The 21,817-nt window shown below is 43.8% G+C and overlaps 1 protein-coding gene and 1 long non-coding RNA gene across 8 annotated transcripts in view; one reads left to right on the forward strand and one right to left on the reverse strand.

Annotated features, from left to right (window-relative positions):
- The window catches only part of LOC105494099 (RB transcriptional corepressor like 2), a 128,484-nt gene that overhangs the window by 45,775 nt on the left and 60,892 nt on the right, over nt 1–21,817 (forward strand). For 3 of the 7 annotated variants that reach the window (XM_011762207.2, XM_071084534.1, XM_011762208.2), the window contains exon 1: nt 19,561–19,800. The exons of 1 other annotated variant lie outside the window; for it this stretch is intronic. In XM_011762207.2, coding sequence (XP_011760509.1) covers nt 19,561–19,800 — 240 coding nt within the window. Of the gene's footprint in view, nt 1–19,560; nt 19,801–19,956; nt 20,078–20,312; nt 20,748–21,817 lie in introns of those variants that run through there. 3 more of the 7 variants (XM_011762209.3, XM_024796629.2, XM_011762211.3) reach the window with 2 other exon arrangements.
- Nucleotides 14,170–20,503, reverse strand: LOC139359878 (uncharacterized). The gene is made up of 3 exons (XR_011616466.1): nt 20,434–20,503; nt 19,533–20,320; nt 14,170–14,631 (listed from the first exon to the last, which is right to left on the reverse strand). It is a non-coding gene; the product is annotated as an uncharacterized lncRNA (long non-coding RNA).

Raw genomic sequence — 21,817 nt, forward strand, 5'->3', positions numbered from 1 at the left:
CTTGCTCTGTCCTCCGGCTGGAGTGCAGTGGCACAATCTTGGCTCACTGCAACCCCTGACTTCCGGGTTCAAGTGACTCTCATGCCTCAGCCTTCCAAGTAGCTGGGACTACAGGCACGCACCACCATGCCCAGTTAATTTTTGTATTTTTAGTAGAGACGGGGTTTCACCATGTTGGCCAGGATGGTCTCTAACTTGACCTCGTGATCTGCCCACCTTGGCCTCTCAAAGTGCGGGGATTACAGTTGTGAGCCACTGTGCCTGGCCGTAAATGTTTTGTTTGTTTGAGACAGAGTCTCGCTCTGTCTCCCAGGCTGGAATGCAGTGACACGGTCTTGGCTCACTGCAACCTCCGCCTCCCAGGTTCAAGCGATTCTCCTTTCTCAGCCTCCAGAGTAGCTGGGATTATAGGCATGCACCACCACACCCAAGTAATTTTTGTATTTTTAGTAGAGATGGGGTTTTGCTATGTTAGCCAGACTGGTCTTGAACTCCTGACCTCAAGTGATCCACTCACCTTGGCCTCCCAAAGTGTAGGATTACAGGTGTGAGCCACCGCACCCAGCCACAGTAATTGTTTATAATGACACCAAGGGCTAAAAGGGCAGTGTGTATTTATTACCAATTGCCTGCGCTTCCCTGTGTATAAAATTAGCTATTTGTTTGTAATTTATACTGTGGGTTGAATTTTTAGCAGACAGATTCTCGTTCACAATAGCAAGAGCTGGTTTGAGGGGTAGGCCTGCTGGGCTCAGAGTATCAGTCCATAAGGGCCATAAATACCTGAATGGAATTCATCAGAGAAAAGGTGCTGGTTAACTGAGATCTCCACAAGAGACTCCTCACATACCAGGGAAAATGTAAATTTGCCTCAACCTTGCCTGAGTAAGATAGCATCTGCAAGTAAAAAATTGAAATTGATCAAAGAAAACCTTCAACTGAATTAAATTTAAAGGAATTTAATTGAATAATGAACAATTCACAAATCTGGCAGCCCCCAGAATCATGACAGATTCAGAGCCTCCAGTGCAGTCACGTGGTGGAAGAAGATTTATAGACAAAAAAATTTTCTTAATATTGAGAGATTGACCAAAACTTTAGTTATTGATGTCACTATCACCATTGTAAATGTACTTATTTGGTCTTGAAACCCACTGAGAAACAGTAGAACAGTGAGTTTTGCAAAGGTAGGAACAAGGACTGAGTAGAGGAGATCTCCTTATGCTGGAACGTCCTGTTTACAGGAGAAAAACAAAACCTGGTGTTTTGTAAGATATATGTGTTTCCTCAAAGTCTTAGTTTGATTATGTCACATTTAGCATGAGCAACTCCATTTTAGTTTGGTTTGGCCCGTTGGGTCCTAGTGCATGAGCTTAATCCAAAACAATGGCCTCCAATTTTTTGTTTTAAAAATCCCCCCTTTTTGGTTAGGTTCTCATTTAGGTGAGAGTGTGACCAAAACTTAGGGCCTTAATACCACTCTCTGTTACTATCATTTTGGGTTTCCAGTCTCAGCGTGTCATTCACAGGTCATGGTATCCTCATGGTTGCACATGTTTTTCTGCCCTTGTCATTCCAGTTGAAGAGAGACTATTTGACATTCTAGAGATGGCTGCATGCAAGCAATAAAAACTTTGAGAGAATACAGCACACCAGGGAGACTATTTTTATGACTATCGGGAGGATAATACCAAGAGTTTGGAGTATGCTCATTATGCAGGGTCCCCATAAACCTAACCACCTAAAATTACGTAGATTAAAAAATGAGTTAGATGGAGAGTCTATTCGCTTGACTCAGTCTATTCGCTTGACTCAGTGGTTTTTTCATAAATCCCCTGCAACTGAATTTTTATAATCTACATTTGATGCATTTCTCCCTAGGCTACAAGTGTTAGCAGCTGCATAGGTACTTTTCTCTTTAGCCAATTCTAATATTTAGCAAAACTTTCACAAGAGAATTGAAAGTTTGTTTTGTAACCATAGCCTTTACAGTAGAATTTGCTGTAGAGCCTATCATGAGAGATACATTTTTAATTACTGCCTCTTTTATTGTAAGCCATGAAAGAAGGACCTAACAAATGATGTCCTTCTATAAGAGTGAAGGCCTCCTGGCAAAGTTCTCTTTAACCCATGATGTGGGTTAAGAGCAGTTTTGACTGAAAATGAGGCGTCATATGTACCATTAAAGTTTCTTAAGGCCGGGCACAGTGGCTCACACCTGTAATCCCAGCACTTTGGGAGGCCGAGGCGTGTGGATCAGGAGGTCAGGAGATCAAGACCATCCTGGCTAACATGGTGAAACCCCGTCTCTACTAAAAATACAAAAAATTATCCGGGCGTGGTGGCAGGCACCTGTAGTCCCAGCTACTCGGGAGGCTGAGGCAGGAGAATGGCGTGAACCCGGAAGGCGGAGCTTGCAGTGAGCCGAGATCACACCACTGCACTCTAGCCTGGGCGACAGAGCAAGACTCCATCTCAAAAAAAAAAAAAAAAAAAAAAAATGTTTCTCACCTACATTGGATCTTCTTCTTTTATCTATCAAAGTATAAGGTTACTCAAGTACAAGGCTGACTGCAAAATCCTTCACAAATAAAACTATACCCTATAAATGCACATAATAGACCCCCTTTTCATTTCTGTTGTTCATAGAGGCATAAACAAGGAAAAATATTCTAAGATAAGAGACTTATTGTGTCCAGAATTGGTGGGTTCTTGGTCTCATTGACCTCAAGAATGAGGCCTAGGAGGTGCCATGAGCGAGCGAGGGCTGCTAGCATGTTGTCACGTCTCAATCCCCTCTCTAAACAGGACACCCCAACTGCTGTTGGGAATTTGGCCAGTGACTGCCCTAGCTACTTTCTGCTGGATAAGGGTGAAGATGTGGCCCTGCAGTTGTAGTGTCCTCCAGAGGGGAACTCTTTAGGCCAATGGAAGGGCCAGTGGGTCGGTCCAGGGGTCCTTGGTAGAAGTTTTTAGTTGAGCTCATTTGGGGTTCCATTTGTAAGACCATCTGTAGGTTGATGGCCTCGATTCTAGAGGAAACAAATTTGACAAGAAGGTTAAAAATACAGGGTCCAAAGGCAAGTAACAGCAAGATGGCTGCCACGGGATCTAGAAAGGGGAGAAGTCATGTTGCCCAACTCCAGAGGTTGGTATAAGAGTTTGAAAGGCATTGTCTGATTTCAGAAGTCTTTTCCTGTAAACGCTGGGCAGTATCTCGTAGTATCCCTGACTGGTTAGTGTAAAAACAACACTCTTCCCCTAAGAAGGTGTAGAGTCCTCCTTTCTCAGCAGTGAGGAGGTCTAGGCCTCAGCAGTTTTGGAGAGTCACTGCTGCTAAAGAGTCTATTTGGGATTGTAGAGTAAGGATAGATTTCATTATTTCTTGCAGACTCTCTGAGGAAGCCTTTGAGAGTGTGTGGTAGTAGGATAATGCATGCTACACTGTTAACTTTTAGCAAACTTTACTTTTGTTGAAAACCGTGTAAGTTTGGGATTTTAATTTTTCTTTGCTATTAATAAAACATCGTTCAGTCCATATCAACTTAGAATTGGTATAGATGGTTCCTTACTGATTCTGTGAGTACTTTAAGATTTGGCTGAGTGCAAACAACTCGCATGTTTGTATGGTAATTAATTAAGATTTAGATCCCCTGTTAGGAAACCTGCTGGATCAAGGATTTTTGATAGGAAGGCTATGGGTTGCCAGTGGCCTTAGTGCTTTAGGGGTATGCCCTTGTTTGCACTGACAACAAGGTGGTATCAGAGTGTTATAGAGAAGACCTTCAATTATCGGTTATAGGTTTTAAAGTTACCCTGGCTTTTAAAGGAATAGGGTACCCTGTTTTTTCTTTACTACTTCTATCTCTCTGTTTCTCTCCCTTTGGCTTCTTCTTTGTCTCTTTCTCTCATTCCTTCTTTGACTTTCTGTCTCTGTCTCTTTCTCTATCTCTTTGACTTTGTCTATTTCTTTCTTTCTCTCTGACTTTCTCTCTGACTCCCTATTTGTCTATCTCTTCCTTTCTCTGTCTCTCTCTTTTTCTGTATTTCTCTCTTTCCTTTCTACTGGTCTTTCCCTGCCTGTGCCAACTGCGTATGCTGCTGTTGTCCACTCTCCTTCTCCTTTTGATGGCTTTGGCAGTGTAAGACTGCCACCCCCTTGGGTTTTTGCACTGCATGCAATAGCTCCATGGTTTCCTTGTAATATTTAATGGAAGTTCCCCCAGAGGTTAGGAACTCCCTTTCTTTCCATATTGCAGCATAGGCATGAAGGATTAGATAACCATACTTGCTATCTGTATACACATTTATTCTTTTTCCCTTTCCCAGTTCTAAGGCTCAGGTAAGTGCTACTAATTCTGCTAACTGGGTGCTAGTCCCTGGGGGAAGAGGCTTACTTTCAAATACAGTTACATCACTAACTATGGCATAACCTGCTCTTCATATCCCATTCTCCACAAATGAACTTCCATTGGTGTATAGGTTAAGGTCAGGATTAGCTAAGGGGCCTTCTAAGAGATCATCTCAGGTGGCATAAGTCTGAACTATAATTTGTTGGCAGTCATACTTGATTGGTTCCCCATCTGGGAGAAAAGTGGCAGGGTTGAGGATCACGCACATATGTATTTGAAGCACCGGTCCCTCAAAGAGTAGTGCCTGGTATCTAAGTAGGCGGTTGTCTGATAGTCATAAACTTCCTTTGGCACCTAGTATGCCATTCACATCATGAGTAGTCCAGACAGTGAGATCCTTTCCTTGTATTATTTTGATAGCATCTGACACTAAGATGGCCACCACTGCAACTACCCATAGACAGTGAGGCCAGCCTTTTGCTACTACATCAATTTCCTTACTTAGGTATGCCACTGGTTGTGGGGTGGTCCCACGAGTCTGAGTAAGGACTCCAAGAGCTATCCGTGCTCTCTCTGTGATGCATAAAGAGAAGTCTTGTCCTGTGGGAAGACTTAAAGCTGGAGCTTGTACTAGGGCCTGCTTTAAGGTTTTGAAGGCTGTTTCTGCCCCTGGTTCCCATTCTACAAGATAAGTATTGCCTTCTGGGTCTCCTTGATTAGAGTATAGAGGGGCCTGGCTATCTCGTTGTATCCAGGGATCCATAGTTGGCAAAACCAGTGATTCCAAGGAACCCCCGCAACTGTTTTAATGTCTTAGTGTGAGGATAAGCCAGTATAGGCTGTTCCGTTCCTTGCTGAGGGCCCTGGTCCTTCTGACTAACATTAGGCCTAGATATTTGACCTGCTGTAGGCAAAGCTGGGCCTTTGACCTAGACACCTTGTACCCTTGATTAGCTGGAAAGTTCAAGAGATCTAGAGTAGCCTGTCGGCACGGGGCTTCTGAACTGGTAGCCAAAAGTAAATCATCCACATACTGAAGGACCAGAGTGCCTGGACTTGAGAAGTGGCCTAGATCTTGGGCCAGTGCCTGACCAAACAGGTGAGGGCTATCCTTAAACCCTTGGGGCAAGACTGTCCATGTAAGTTGGGATGTATGGTCTGTGGGATCCTCAAAGGCAAAGAGAAACTGGGAGTCAGAGGGCAGGGGAATACAAAAGAAGGCATCCTTGAGGTCCAGAGCAGTGAACCATTCTGCTTCCTCTGGTATTTGAGAGAGCAGGGTATAGGGGTTGGGTACAACTGGATATAGAGGAATTACTGCCTCATTGATGAGTCTAAGAACTTGCACTTAGTCTCCACTGACCATTTGGTTTTTGTACTCCTAGAATTGGAGTGTTACAGGGAATGCTGCATTTCCTTACTAAGCCTTGAGCTTTTAAGTGTTTAACAATATCCTGTAATCCTTTATGAGCTTCAGGCCTTAAGGGATATTGCCTTTGATAAGGAAAAGTGGTGGGGTCTTTTAGCCTGATTTGGACTGGGCGGGCATTTTTTGCCCTTCCAAATTGTCCTTCCAATGCCCAGACTTCAGGGTTGATTCTCTCATCAAATAGGGGACAGCAAATGGGTAACTTGTTCCCCATATTCATGTAGATAATAGCTCCAGCTTTGGCTAATATATCCCTCCCTAGTAAGGGTGTGGGACTTTCAGGCATAACAAAAAGGCATTCGAAAAGAGCAAAGTCTCCCAAATTACAACTGAGAAGGTGGGAGAAATACTTGGTTACAGGCTGTCCCAGGATTCCTCGGATGGTAACAGACCTTGAGGACAGTCGTCCAGGACAGGAGATTAACACTGAGAAGGCCACACCAGTGTCCAGGAGGAAGTCAATTTCCTGGACCTTGATGGTTAAACATACCCGGGGCTCAGTGAGGGTGATGACATGAGCTGGCGCTTGCCCCGGGCACCCTCGGTTCTGTTGTTGGATCATCTAGTTGGGGGCTTCTGACCCAGAGAACCTTTGTCTTTTGGGGCAGTGCACCTTCCAGCGATTGCCTTGGCATAGCAGACATGGATGAGGGGGTGGCTTGTTTCTCATTGGACAATATTCTTTAAAGTGTCCTTGTAAACCACACTGATAACAAGCCCCACCAGATGATTGGCCTGCTCCATTTTCCGTCCTCTCTGAACCACCAAGGTTTATCTGAAGGCCATGACTAAGGCTGCAGCCTTTCTCTGATCTTGCTTTTCCTTTTGGGCCAGTTCCTCTTGGTCCCTATTATAGAACACTGAGGTTGCCAGGTTTAATAGTGCCTCCAGATTTTGTTCAGGGCCCAGGGCTTGCTTTTGCTTTTGGAGCTTTCTCCTGATACCTGCGGCTGATTGGGTAATAAACTTATCTTTTAGAATCAATTGACCCTCAAGTGATTCGGGTGACAGGGGAGTATATTTTCTTAAGGCTTCCTGTAGCCGCTCAAGGAAGGCAGAAGAATTTTCTTCCTTTGCCTGAGTTATGGTGGACATCATTGAATAATTCATGGGCTTTTTCCTAATTCTCCTTAGTCCTTCTAGAACACAAGTCAACAGATGTTTACGACTCCAATCCCTATGATTTGAGTCAGGGTCCAGGTGGGGATCCATACTGGGGATGGCTTGCTGACCGATAGGGAATTTGTCCCTTTCTTTGGCTGTCATTCTGTCATTTACTTGACTAAGATACCAGGTATCTCCAAACTCTCGGGCTGCAGCTGAAGCTGCATTCTTTTCATTAAAGGCCAGAATTTGATCTAACAGTAGCATGGCATCTCTCCAAGTGAGGCAGAAGGTTTGCCATACACTCTGTAGGACATCTATGTACCTATCAGGATCATCTGAAAACTTCCCCAGGTCTGCCTTGATCTGCTTGAAATCAGAGAGGGAGAAGGGGACATGTACCTGGGTTGGGGCAAATTCGCCTCCCCCTACAGCTTGAAGGGGACCTAACCAATAGCCCGGGGATTTTTGTGGTCCTTTGAAGGTTTCTTTTCTTATTTCCTTCTGGGCAGGGGAGATTAGAGGAGGCTTATCATTAATTGGAAGGGGAGCTATAGGGAGGCTAGGATATGGGGGTAAGCTGAGAGGTCCTCCTGTGGGATGTAAATTGCAAGCTTTGCTTAGTTGTGTATTCTCCTTCAATGAAAAGAAAGCTTGGAGATAAGGTATTTCACTCCATTTGCCTTCCCTCTTACAGAAAAGGTCAAGCTGCAGGATACTATTGTAATTTATACTTTCCTTGGGTGGCCATTTTTCCCCATCAGAGAGAGAATATTGGGGCCAGGCTATAGTGCAGAAAAAAATGAGCCACCTCTTTTTCAGGTTTTGTGGGTCAAATTGGTCTCAGTGGCTTAGGATGCATTTCAAGGGTGAGCCTGTTGATGCCTGAGTATGTCCCACCTGAAAGACAAAACTGCCCATGGTTTTGGCTTGTTTTGTTTCTCCCCCTGCCCGAGAACCCACAACGGTCCCTGGACTCTGTTGATCAGAATAGTTGCGCTCACCAACACAGCAGCAGAAACAACCCCTGCCCAAGAACCTGAAATGGTCCCTGGACCCTGCTGATCAGAATAGTTGCGCTCACCAACACAGCAGCAGAAACAACCCCTGCCCAAGAACCTGAAATGGTCCCTGGACCCTGCTGATCAGAATAGTTGCGCTCACTGACGCAGCAGCAGAAACACTAGTTTTCCCCCCAGACCACAAGGAGGCCCAAGGAAGGTCGGATTTAGTGGCCCTTACTGATGCATTCTCGAAAACCTGTTAGAATCCTAAGCATTATCTTGTTAGTATTGGGACCTTACCTATGTCCTATAAAGATGTTATGCTCCAAAAATGTAGTGGACGGCCATACCCTGAGGGAAGGGAGGGATCTCCAGGGTTGGAAGAGTGACATCTTTTGTCCTCACTTATATGAATAGGAAGGATACAATTTCTGAGGCTCCCCATATCCTAGCTTCAGTAATAGCTTTTGTTAGGCCTTCTAGTCTGAGGAGGGATCCTAAAATTCCAGATAGTCCCCGCTACGATGGGGCTTTGGGCAAAAATTATGTCTTTCTGATTGGTAAGCCCGGGTGCCTAAAGAAGGGAACAGAGTCCTGGAGTTTATACTAGAAGTCATTCTTACAGGAGAAACTAGAAAAGCACCAGAGACAGGGAGTGGTTTTCAGAAGTGGGGCTAGCCTCGGAGAAAAGAGGCAAGAGGAAGTTTGGCAGGCATTAGGACCCTGGGGGCAAGGGTCAGGATAGATAGGATAGATGGGTGAGTCTCACTTGGGCAACATGCCTTTGACAGTTCCACTCATGGCCGCAGGGTCAACCAACTTATTGTTGGGACCCCAGAGCTGAATGACTTTCCTCTCTGTTGACCCTTGGCTCAGCCCAGAAGTACAGGAAAAGCAGAAGCTGGTTCCAGGCAAACCAATGCTTCCAACTCTGAAGCCCTTTCCCAGAAAGCCTCACACCCATCTGTTTAGTCTGGTGGCTGTGCTAGTCGCTTTTAACTGGCTGACAGGTGCCCATATTTAGCCCCCAAATTCTAAGGAAAAATAGGACAGAATAGCAAGCAAAAGGGGACTGATGGTAGTCACTGCTTGGCAATACGCAGTAGTCTCACTGCTTGGCGATAGGTGATTGTCTCATTTGGGGCACCAAAATGTGTCCAGAATTGGTGGGTTCTTGGTCTTGCTGACTTCAAGAATGAAGCTGCGGACCCTCGCAGTGAGTGTTACAGTTCTTAAAGATGGTGTGTCTGGAATTTATTCCTTCAGATGTTCAGATGCATCCAGAGTTTCTTCCTTCTGGTGGGTTTATGGTCTCGCTGGCCTCAGGAGTGAAGCTGCAGACCTTCGTGGTGAGTGTTACAGCTCATAAAAGCAGCGTGGACCCAAAGAGTGAGCAGCAGCAAGATTTATTGCAAAGAGTGAAAGAACAAAGCTTCCACAGCATGGAAGGGGACCTGAGCGGGTTGCTGCTGCTGGCTTGGGTGACCTGCTTTTATTCCCTTATCTGACCCCACCCACATCCTGCTGATTGGTCCATTTTACAGAGAGTTGATTGGTCCATTTTGACAGAGTACTGATTGGTGCATTTACAAACCTTTAGCTCGAGACAGAGTGCTGATTGGTGCATTTACAATCCTTTAGCTAGACACAAAAGTTCTCCAAGTCCCTACCTGATTAGCCAGACACAGAGCACTAATTGGTGCATTTACAAACCTTTAGCTAGACAAAGAGTACTGATTGGTGCATTTGCAATCCTTTAGCTAGACAGAAAAGTTCTCCAAGTCCCCATCCATCCCAGAAGCCCAACCAGCTTCACCTATCACTGGCACTTGCCATGGGACTTTGCAGTACCTAGCCTGGGCACTCCGGCAGCCCAGAGGGAGCTTGTCCCAGACAACCAAGAGGAAAAGAGGGGAAGTGAGAAAGAGACGGAGACCTGCCATCGTGGCCAGCTGAGTGTGGGGCCCAGCTTCTATGACTCCTTTCACGACTTATACAGAACATCTATGACATGCTTGGACTTTCTGACTTGTCCTAAACATCCCTCTTTTTAAACAACCAGTCATTTTACTTTAGGACAAGAATTTACCATATCAGATCCTTTTTGTATAAAATTTATTTTCTTTATAACCTTCTTGCATAGTTGGGGGCATGGCTAATTTCATATATCCCCAGGCCTTATTTACAATGTAATATCTCCAAAATAAATTGAATGATTCTTTTAAAGTTAAAGCAATTTATGATCTTAAAGCATTTAGCACACCTAATATCTGACCTGCATATTTTAGACTAATGTCCTTATTTTATTAATAATCTTTAAAGCTATTTTTATTTCCTAAAGATTACTAAAGTTACATGAACTAAAAGGCATTAACATTTTTATTTTTCTTTAAAACATTTAAGTGCTTATTTTTGCTTAAGCCAATTAATTAGTTTTTATATAAACATAACACACACAACACATATATAACTACACAGACAGACAGAAGAAGATTGCTACAGTAGTTGTAAGATTTTTTATTTGCCAGTTTTTTAGTTTTTTAATTGGTTATTGGCTTTAGGGTGGAGTCCTCAGAAGAACAGAGCCCAGAAAGGGTCTCTGGTGCCTCCTGTTTTTCCCATGGTGTCCCAAGCTATTAGATCTTGAATATCTACTTTTAATTAATCTGACTTTTAACCATAGCACTATTTAATAAAGTTATTTTAAATTTTTAAAATTTCTTTTTACCCAACTTTAGCCAGGCAAAATGGCCAATATTTCTGGCTTTTAAACTTTTAAACTTCACCTATGAAGTAACCCCATAGGTGCTCTGAGAAAGGAAAATTCAAGACATTTCATGGAGGGGAAGAAAATTAAAAATGCAAAGGTCACCCAAATATGAATCAGAAAGGCTCATCCCATAAGCTAGGGGTTGAACTGGGCCACCAATGTGAAAAGAGAAAGCATAGCCACATGGTTACAAGGTCCAGCTCCCAAGGACATACAAGACAAGAAGGAAACCTCATTCAATTTGCTAAGGCATCTTGAACAGTGGGCTTATGGGAGTCCTAGGTACCCTTCTTTTATGACAGAATGATACAGAAAGACACAAACCACACTAGATTCACCACAGCTTAAGACCAGCCTCAGAATTCTTTTTCGTATTAATTAAAACTTTACAGAGGAGATAAGCAGTGATTTTACTGTTCATGTAACCAGTTTGCACAGAGAAAAAGAGGAAAAGCCAGAAATCTGACTGGTAAGAAATTATTACCCTTTGCCAGCATGCCAGGCTACTGGGGTTGTTGTCCCTAAGTGTGGCCCTAGTGACCAAACTTACCACACCATTGCCCTGGGGGCCAAACCACATCATGAAGGACAATTATTATTACTTTTTGTTCTGGTTGGAGCAAAATGCATGTGATAAAACATAGACATTATCCACTCCTTAGCCCGCAGTATAAAACTGACAAGGCTTAAATATGCCCCAGATGAGCCCTGTTATCTTTAATCCCATCTCCAACTAGGAGTTTCAACATGTGGTCCCTGGGCAAAGTGGTTGCCCTGAGTAATAGAAAAGATAAGAAAGGGAAAGGAGAGAGGAAACCATGGCCTATGGCAGGGTGGGGAAGGTGAAGAGCTTAGGGAGGTCAGAGAAAGACCCAACCATTGCAGCAACACTGAAAAGTTCAGGTGGCTCCTTTTCAGTAGTGAAAGGATCTTTTTTTAAGCAGTACCATCAGCTCTTAAGTTTCCCCGGTGGGGAGGAAAAAGTTCCCCATGTCCCATGGTTCTGTACATGCCTAATCCTGTTATTATCCATAGCCATCAGCAAAAAGTGTAAGACAGATTAATCCAAATAGCAGGTAACATCCCATAGTGCCAATCCCATTCTTAGCCAAAAGGGACTTTGCTGAGAGCAATCCTCATTTTTAAATATACTTCATTTTTAAATATAGTCATTTTTAAATATACTTCAATGTATATTTAAATGTATACTTCAATGTGTTGTTGTTCATTTGAAATATTCCCCTGTAAGTTATCTTTAGTAAGATTTTGCCATTTCTGTAAGAGTTCATTGCCTTCCAGGCCTAATGTATAAGCCAAAAGGAACTCAGTTTTCCAGAAATTAAGGGTCACATTTTTACCTAAAATATTGGCTTTACTCTCAGGTTCTCTTGATTAACTTAGCCAACAACTTTTTCCTACCTAAGCATGCAAGAAAAATGAAACAAAGGGGTAGAACACGAAAATCCCATTGAATTTTTAAAAGTCAAATTTTATAATTTAATGAAAAATTTTAGATGTTAAAATATGCCAGGAGGTAATTCCATTAGGAAAACATGACCAAAAAGTTTGTAGACCACTTGTTTTATTGTATAAAATATTTATGTGTGGTTTCACAATTATGCCATTTATTTTAAGGTGATATATACAGTCAGCCCTCCATATCTGTGGATTGCACAACCACAGATTCAACCAATCATGGACCAAAAATATTTTTTAAAAAAATTAAATACAATTAAAAAATAAAATACAAGCTGGGTGTGGTGGCTCATGCCTGTAATCCTAGCACTTTGGGAGGCTGAGGCAGGCAATCACTTGAGCTCAGGAGTTTGAGACCAGCCTGGCCAACACGGTGAAACCCTATTGCTACTAAAAATACACCGGGCATGGTGGTGGGTGCCTGTAGTCCCAGCTACTTGGGAGGCTGAGGCAGGAGAATCGCTTGAACCTAGGAGGCGAAGGTTGCAGTGAGCTGAGATCGCACCATTGCACTCCAGCCTGGGTGACACAGTGAGACTCTGTCTCAAAAAAATAAAAAAATAAATAAATGCAAATAAAACAATACAGCATAACAACTATTTACCCAGCATTTACATTGTATTAGGTATTATAAGTAATCTAGAAATGATTTAAAGTACACGGGAGGATGTGAGTAGGTTATATGCAAATACTATGCTATTTTATATGAGGCTTGAGCAATCTTGGATTTTTGTATCCTTAGGGTCCTGGAACCAATCTCCTGCAGATACCGGGGATGACTCTATAATGCAAAGGAAAAAATCATTTTTAGATGACTGACACGTATGTTCTTTGGCATTCTGTTGTGCTATCAGATCACAACATGAGTAAGAATTTTACATCCACAAAATCTGAGGCTTCAATAAGAACAAGATATATCTTGATTATAATCAGTCACTTATTCGATAAGTATTATAGTGAGTCAACTCCATGTTCGGCCCCATACTGGGCGCTGCAGTTATAGCCCAGAACCAAACAGCCACTTCTCATAATCTCATAGTACTTAAAGCATAGGGAAGAAAATAGACATGAAATAGTTAAACATGTAAATAATTTATTATGGTTATAATAAGCGTCATGAGAGTATTCAATAGAAATACCAGAGAGCCATTTAAGGTTGTACCTAACTGTTGGAAAAGGGTGACTGAAAAAGGGGTGGGGGAAGTGTGGGAGTGCAATTTTCAGTGAGGATGAAGGGGCAAGAGGGAGGGAACTCATGGTATGGAAGGGGTAGACTTTGTGCCAAGAACAGCAAGAAAACCAGCTAAGTAGGGGAAGACATGGTCAGATTTGTGTATTAAGATAGCCATTCCTGCTTCTGGGAGGACAAGGAGGTAAGATAAGGGAAAGAAGTGTTGGGTTAGCATAGTCTAGGACTCTTATTTTGAAACCATCTTGCAAAAATTATGACAGTGAGAAAATGACGATGGTGTAAGAGACCTCACCTAACCATCTCATCTTGTCTTTAAACTCCAAACTGCCTTTGTTCATTCCTGGGCATAGGCCAAGCTAACTATAGGAGGGATTTAGTTTATAGTTTAATTTGAAACAAAAATAATAACAGCTCTTTCTTCAAACAAACCCCCTCCTTGCCTAGAAATGAGACTGCCTTTGTAGAACTAACAAATTAGCCCTAAAATTAGAAATTATGATTTAGGGGTCTTGCAGCCAGAGGCTACAAGATTCCTAACCTTCCCAATTGCTCCTAGGGATAACATCACTATTGTAAAACCTAAGATTGGTGTTTGAGATATTTTTAGACCCTGCATTCTGATGGAGCAGCTGGCACTACCCAGATGAGTAATCTGGCTCAACCAGTTCTGCAATCCCACCCAGGAACAGAAGACAGCAGAAAGAACCTGCTTAGACTCTCTGTGATTTCATCCCCAACTCCACCAGTGTTCCCACTCCCTAGACCCCTGCCCAGCAAATTATCCTTAAAAAACCCTACTCTCCAAATTTTCAAGGAGACCGATTTGAGTCATACAACTCCGGTCTCCTGTTTAGCTGGCTGTGCGTGTATTAAACTCTTTCTCTATTGCAATTCCCCTGTCTTGATAAATCAGTTCTGTCTGGGCAGCAGGACAGAAAAACTCACTGGGCAGTTACAATTTCAACTCCTAGCATCTTGCTCAAAAACTAAGATGAATCAGTTAACTTCCACGATCAAAAATGGCTGTGACTTAAAATCTCTTTCTTTGAAGGAATGTTAATGTCAAACATCATTTTTTGTCCCACAGATTTCAGTTGGGCAGGGCTCAGTGGGAAAGTTCATCTCTATTGTATCAGCTGGGGCAATTTGACTGAAGGCTGGAGGATCTGCTTCTGCTTCCAAACTGGCTCATTCAACACAGCTGAGGGCCAAAGGCCTTGGGTCCAATCCATGTGGTGATAACTGCAGAATTCTTGGCACATAAAGACTCCTTCCAAACCTCTGCATGTAAGAGATGACCATATCTCATGAGCAAAAGAAAAGAAAAGAAAAAAGAGAGAGAGAGAGAGGATCAAATTTTTGCATTGCTTCTGGGAGCTTAGGGTCAATTCTTTGGAATGATCCCGGGCTTCCTGCCCCCACTCTCCCATTGAAATCATCAGGAAGAATAGGGGTTCTGTCTTCCAGTCTGTGTAGGGGACAGTAGCTTGATTTTCATAGTTACTGGCTAGTAGACACAACTAGCCTAGTGACATTAACATTGACCCACCCTTTGTAATTTTTTACTCAAGCTCTGCTCTCTCCCCCTCCTCTTTTACTCTTTCTTTAAAAGACCCAGTCACATCTACAAAAATTGGAATGAAGCTTAGCTCTTCCCCTGCTGTCTGTTAGTAGTTACTGAGTAAAATCTGTTTTCCACACTTTAACTAACGTTTGGCTTTGTTTATATTTGACAATAGGTGATAACGTTCGGCTTTGTTTATATTTGACAATAGGTGACCTGGTCTTTCCCACAGTATTTTGGCTGGGTTCAAAGGGTGAATGAAGAATGACTGAGAGAATGAGAGACAGAGAGAGCACATGTGCCAGTCAGGTGAAAGACCTCTTACATTTTATGACTAAGTTTCGTAAGTCAAATAATAACCTCAAGGAATTTAACTTCCCCATATCAGAGGTGTCCAAACCACAGTGACTCCATCTTGAGTGAGGGCTAGGAAAAATGAGACTGGGACTTGCTGGGCTGCATTCCCAGAAAGTTAGGTATTCCTAGCCTCTAGATGTTCATAGTTAAGGGAACACATTGATAACATTTACTAAACAGACCCATACTTAGGAGTGTTCTGATATCCTGATATCTTGAGAATAGAAGCATTCCTAATTTTGCTTTAAAGATAATGATATCAATTCTTGCAAAATATGGTAATTAGGAAGATTAATCCTTTATCACAAATCCTTGCAGCAGAGCACATCTCCTCATGATCTTTTTAGATCCTATATATAAACAAGTATTGTACCTAGGGTGGATGCATTCCTCCTTTTACTTTCGGGAACAACCTACTCTCTATGGAGTAACTGTTCTCTCATCATTTTACTTTCCTTTTTTTTTTTTTTTTTTTGAGACGGAGTCTCGCTCTGTAGCCCAGGCTGGAGTGCAGTGGCCAGATCTCAGCTCACTGCAAGCTCCGCCTCCCGGGTTCACGCCATTCTCCAGCCTCAGCCTCCAGAGTAGCTGGGACTACAGGCGCCCACCACCTCGCCCGGCTAGTTTTTTGTATTTCTTTAGTAGAGACGGGATTTCACCGTGTTCGCCAGGATGGTCTCGATCTCCTGACCTCGTGATCCGCCCGTCTCGGCCTCCCAAAGTGCTGGGATTACAGGCTTGAGCCACCGCGCCCGGCCCATTTTACTTTCTTAATAAACTTGCTTTCGCTTTGCACTGTGGACTCGCCCTGAATTCTTTCTTGCATGAGATCCAAGAACCGTCTCTTGGGGTCTGGATGGGGACCCCTTTCAGGTAATACTCACACCTCCATCCCACCACCATTCTAAAAGGCTTTGAAAACATTTGTATTAACAAGCAAAGGATATTTTAATAAAATACTTATTTGATGGTTTATTGCCACCAATTTTACTTACATTGCAATAATTATTTAAATTACATTTTTACTAAAAGTAGTAAAGATAATTTCACATCATTTATTTAAGTTAAACAATTTGAAGTTAAACTTTAATTGTTAAAACAATTTAAGTTTTTCTCTTAGTTGCTAAAAGAAAAACTTTGGACAAGTTAACAGTTTATTTAAGCAAAGAACAATTCATGAATTGGGCAGCACTTAAGAGATTCAGAGCGCTTCACCCTGCAGGTGAGCCGTAAGCTTTAATAGAAAACTAAAGCAATTACTTGATTGGCTACAGCTGGGTGTTTGCCTTATTTGGGTGTGTGAGCTGGGCTCAGTGACTCATGCCTGGAATCCCAGCACTTTGGAAGGCCGAGGTGGGTGGATCATTTGAGGTCAGGAGTTCAAGACCAGCCTGGCCAATGTGGTGAAACCCCCTCTCTACTAAGAATACAAAAATTAGTCGGTTTTGGTGGTGGGCTCCTGTACTCCCAGCCACTCTGGAGGCTGAGGCAGGAGAACCGCTTGAACCTGAGAGGCAGAGGTTGCAGTGAGCTGAGATTGCATCATTGCACTCCAGCCTGTGTGACAAGGCAAGACTCTGTCACCAAAAAAAAAAAAAAAAGGAAAATCCCTAATTAGAGGTTAGTTGGCAGTTTCTGATTGGTTAAGCTTAAGTTTTGTTTTACTGTTGTCTTACTGTTTACATTGAATTCTGGTTTGCTTACATACAAGCTCCAGCTACAGAGACAGATGATATCAGGCTCATGGCCTTCTTATTTGCTTTGACATAGTAAAGTGTTGATAATGATTTCCAAAGGAAACAATATCATTATTTTAAAATTAATATCCCCAGTGTATATACAGGTAAAATACTAAGATTTTAATAAACTTATTATTTATTTATTTATTTATTGAAATGGAGTTGTTCTGTCGCCCAGGCTGGAGTGCGGTGGCATGATCCCAGCTACCTGCAGCCTTAGGCTACTGGGTTCCAGCAATTCTGCCTCAGCCTCCTGAGTAACGGGGATTACTGGTGCCAGCCACCACTCCTAGCTAATTTTTTGTATTTTTAGTAGAAATGGGGTTTCACTATGTTTGCCAGTCTGGTCTTAAACTCCTAACCTTAAATGATCTGCCCAACTTGGCCTCCCAAAGTGTAGGGATTACAGGCACGAGCCACCGCGCCTTGCCAAATTATTTAATATTTATTTATTTATTGAGACAGGGTCTCACTCTGTTGCCCAGGCTGTAGTGGCATGGTCACAGTTCACTGCAGCCTCCCCAGGCTTAGGCAATCCTCCCACCTCAGTCTCCCAAGTAGCTAGGACTACAGGTGTGTACCACCACACTGGGTTAATTTTTCTATTTTTCGTAGAGACAGGGTTTCACCATGTCGCCCAGACTGATTTTGAACTCCTGTACTCAAGCAGTCCAGCCACCTTGGCCTCCCAAAGTGCTGGGCATTGTGAACTCCAACGCCCAGCGTATGTACTTATTTTCAGATACTTCTAAACCATTTGTGTTCAACTTCTGTTCTTGCCCCATAGTCACCTTGAGACTCATCACTCAGCCAACTCCAAAAGCATTGCTGATTACTGTGAATTTTACTAAGGTTTTCTTAAGAGGGTTTCATTGCCTCAAAATTGTTCCCAAAATATCCTGTTACCTGTCTCTACCTGATTTTCTCCTATCTTCAGGGTTCCATTTCCTGTCCTCCCGCCTGTCATTATACCTTCCATAAGCCCCTGCTTTTGTCCCAGCAGTTTTCCCTGTGTCAGTTTACATGCCCCAGGAAGCAAAACAAAAATAGCAAAACAGTAATGCCTTCTTACAGCTCCTCAATCTGGAAAATGTTTTATATCAAGCTCATTTATAAATCAAGGATTGGCAATTTTAAAAATTAAAGAAAGGAGAATTCGAAAAAAAATGAATTGGTCGGGCATGGTGGCTCAAGCCTGTAATCCCAGCACTCTGGGAGGCCGAGGCGGGCGGATCACTTGAGGTCAGGAGTTCGAGACCAGCCTGGTCAACATAGTGAAACCCTGCCTCTACTGAAAATATAAAAATTAGCCGGGCGCGGTAGCACGCACCTGTAATCCCAGATATTCAGGAGGCTGAGGCAGGATAATCGCTTGAACCCGGGAGGCGGAGGTTGCAGTGAGCCAAGATCGTGCCACTGCACTCCAGCCTGGGCGACAGAGCCAGACTCTGTCTCAAATTTAAAAAAAAAAAAAAAAAAAAAAAAAAAAAAAAAAAAAAAAAAGGACTGTCTGCCCTTCAGAGTCAGCTACCAGAAAATTCGGAGACTGGGGTTTTTAAAGAATGACTTGGCGGGTAGGGGGCCAGGGAGTGGCGAATGCTAATTTGTCAGGTGGGAGGTGAAATCTTAGGGGGTTGAAGTGGGCTCTTGCTGTCTTCTGTTTCTGAGTGGGACTGTAGAACTGGTTGAGCCAGATTATGGTCTGAGTGGCGCCAGCTCATGCATCGGAATGCGGGGTCTGAAAAGTATCTCCAGCACCAATCTTAGGTTTTACAATAGTGATGTTATCCCTGAGAGCAACTGGGGAGGTTAGGAATCTTGTAGCCTCTGGCTGCAAGACTCCTAAATCATAATTTCTAATCTTGTGGCTAATTTGTTAGTTCTACAAAGGCAGACTGATCCTCAGGCAAGAAGGGGGTTTGTTTTGGGAAAGCGCTGTAAAAATCTTTGCTTCAAAGTGAAACTACAAATTAAATTCCTCCTGTAGTTAGTTGGGTCTTCGCCTGGGAATGAACGAGTGCAGCTCGGAGGTGAGAAGCATGGAGTCATTTAGGTCAGATCCCTTTCCCAGTGATAACTTTCTCACTGTTAGGATTTTTGCAAAGGCAGTTTCGTGAAGGTACACAGACAGGCCCTTGCTATTATCCTGGTTTTTTAGATAAGGATATCCAGGCGATGAGGAAGTTTTACTTCTGGGGACAGCCTGGATGCGAAACCTTCACACTTCAGTGTCTTTTGGACATTTTCTCGTCAGTACAACCCTGTTGAATGTTCTCACGATGGGGAGGTATGTGCTTAAAATGCGGGGAAGGTGCTTTTATTTCACCCCTGGTGAAACTAGGCGAGCTAATTTTTTTAAACATGATTTTTGGCCCCCTTGAACCGTCGGCCTGGACTACATTTCCCAGCAGGCCGTGCTCAAGACTACGGGTGCCTGCAGGAGGTCAGCGTCGTTGGCAGCGGCGCAGGCGCAGGCGCGGAGCGGGCGGCGGACGGGCGGGCGCTTCGCGGTTTGAATGGCTGCGGGCCGGGGCCCTCACCTCACCTGAGGTCCGGCTGCCCAGGGGTGCGCTATGCCGTCGGGAGGTGACCAGTCGCCGCCGCCCCCGCCTCCTCCTCCGGCGGCGGCAGCCTCGGATGAGGAGGAGGAGGACGACGGCGAGGCGGAGGACGCCGCGCCGCCTAACGAGTCGCCCACCCCTCAGATCCAGCAGCGGTTCGACGAGCTGTGCAGCCGCCTCAACATGGACGAGGCGGCGCGGGCCGAGGCCTGGGACAGCTACCGCAGCATGAGCGAGAGCTACACTCTGGAGGTGCGCTCGCGGGCGGAGGGGCGCTTCCGGCCTAGTCGGCGTGAACCGGTGCCTTCCGAGCCGCGTCGCGCGCCACGAGAGACCCTCGGGCGGGTTGCGGGATCCCAGCCGGGAGAGGCGTGGGGACCCCCTCTGCGCTATTCCGAGGCACTTAGCCGCTCCGAGGGCGAACCTGCTCTCGCCGCGCTTCCCCGCGGCTTCCGAATGGGGAACGCGTTTTGCCCTAAAGTAACATAGGGAAGCTGAGATCGCGCTGGGGTCCCGATGAGGAAGATGGGTGTGTGTGGCCCATCTGACCCCCCGCCCGCCTTGTTAGTAGAATGAACTAGTGTCGTTATCAAGACCGCACGGAGAAGGGGAGGGGACTTGCCCTTATTTGCACCGCGATTAACCGGGCTGTGGCACCTGGGTCTCCAGGCGTCTCCGTCTGTTCGCTTCCCCCTGTTAACCAAATTGCCTTTGCCCAGACGTCGCTGGCGTTAGAGTCAACGAGCTGATGCGTTTTGGTCTGTGTTTACGTCTGTGTAAACAAATTAAGACTCATTTTCCCCCAGGCCACATGAAATGAGCCCTCCGCCGACCCAGATATAGATACATGCTCCCATTTGTCACTAGGCTCAGGATTGTGGCTACCTCGAGGGCTTTTTGGTCACCCCGGGCATTGCACAGGACTCCTGTTGTCGGGATCCGGGCGTGTTAGGTCGCAGCCTTCGGACTGGGCTTGCGGATGAGAAAAATGGCCATTCTAGCCAGTGACTGTTAGTTCTGTAGGCACCTCCCTTTCATGGGCCAATGGGAAGTAACACGGAAGTACGGATTGTTTATCAGCTCTTCTACTGTGTGTGTGTGGCATTTAAACCTGAGGCCATTTAATTTCTCAAGTAGTTTTATAATTACTTTGGATAAAGAGGGGGGCAAATAGGCCCAGGATGCAAAGCCTAACCAAGGTATTATTTAAATATGATGTTTTTGGCTATGTGTACTGATGAGTGAGGTTATTTTAAATTTGTATTTGCATTAATAGAATTTTGATTCAATTACGATTTCCCTCTTTGAATTGTTATATCTGCAGAAGAAAGATAGTGTATGGTGGCTTTAGAACCCGACAGACCTGGGTGACTGAACAATTTACTTAACCGCTGGAAAGTTGAGTTTTGTGATCTCTAAACTGAAGATATGTGTGTTTACCTCACAGAGCTGTTCTGAAGATTAAATAAGGCAACAATGTAGTTTCTGGCACATAAAGCACCCATATGGACGGTGCTTTCAAGTTTCCTAAGCTCTTTGTATATTTACATGATCTGGCTGAGTAAACTATGTTCCTGTCCGTCTCTCAGTGCCTTTCTGTAGTCTGGCAAAGAGAAGGACTGGTTGACTTTTTTTTTTTTTTTGGTAAAGGGCCTTAAAGGCTTCTAAACAAGCTTTTATTTTACCCTCAGGATGATCCTGTAAATTAGATAGAACAAGCGTTATCACCATTTAGTTGAGGTATGTCAACTCATAGTGGTTAAGTTGTATGAAGTCCAGTGATACATGAGCAAATACCACGTAAGAGCTGGTTAGTAAATTATTTTTGAAAACACATGTTTGATTACTCAATTCTTTTGATTACTGAGACTTTAGTTTCAGCTTCTTAGCCCAGTTTATTCAGTAAATAATTTACTCAGTAAAATATTCATCAAATATTTCTTGAGCACCTGTTCTCAGTGCTACACACTGTTCTCAGTGCTGGATATAGAGCATCAAACAAAGCCTAAAAATACCTGCCTTTGTGGGGCTTATAGTGAGCTACGCTGTGAGATAATGTGGGATGTCATTCTCATGGGAGTGTAAGGGGAAATAAAGCTCTTATGATATTTAATACAGAATACTGGTTATGGAAATTTAATTTGATTCATTGTATTTTCTGTGCATTTTTAACCTATAACTCATTCTTACAGTCCTCAGCCAAAAAAATGCAGCCTCTGAGACTGTTTAGTAATTTTCCCACTGTGTTACAGCTACTGTATGGCAGAGC

The sequence above is a fragment of the Macaca nemestrina genome, chromosome 18 (genome assembly GCF_043159975.1).
Source record: "Macaca nemestrina isolate mMacNem1 chromosome 18, mMacNem.hap1, whole genome shotgun sequence".
Classification (NCBI taxonomy): domain Eukaryota; kingdom Metazoa; phylum Chordata; class Mammalia; order Primates; family Cercopithecidae; genus Macaca; species Macaca nemestrina.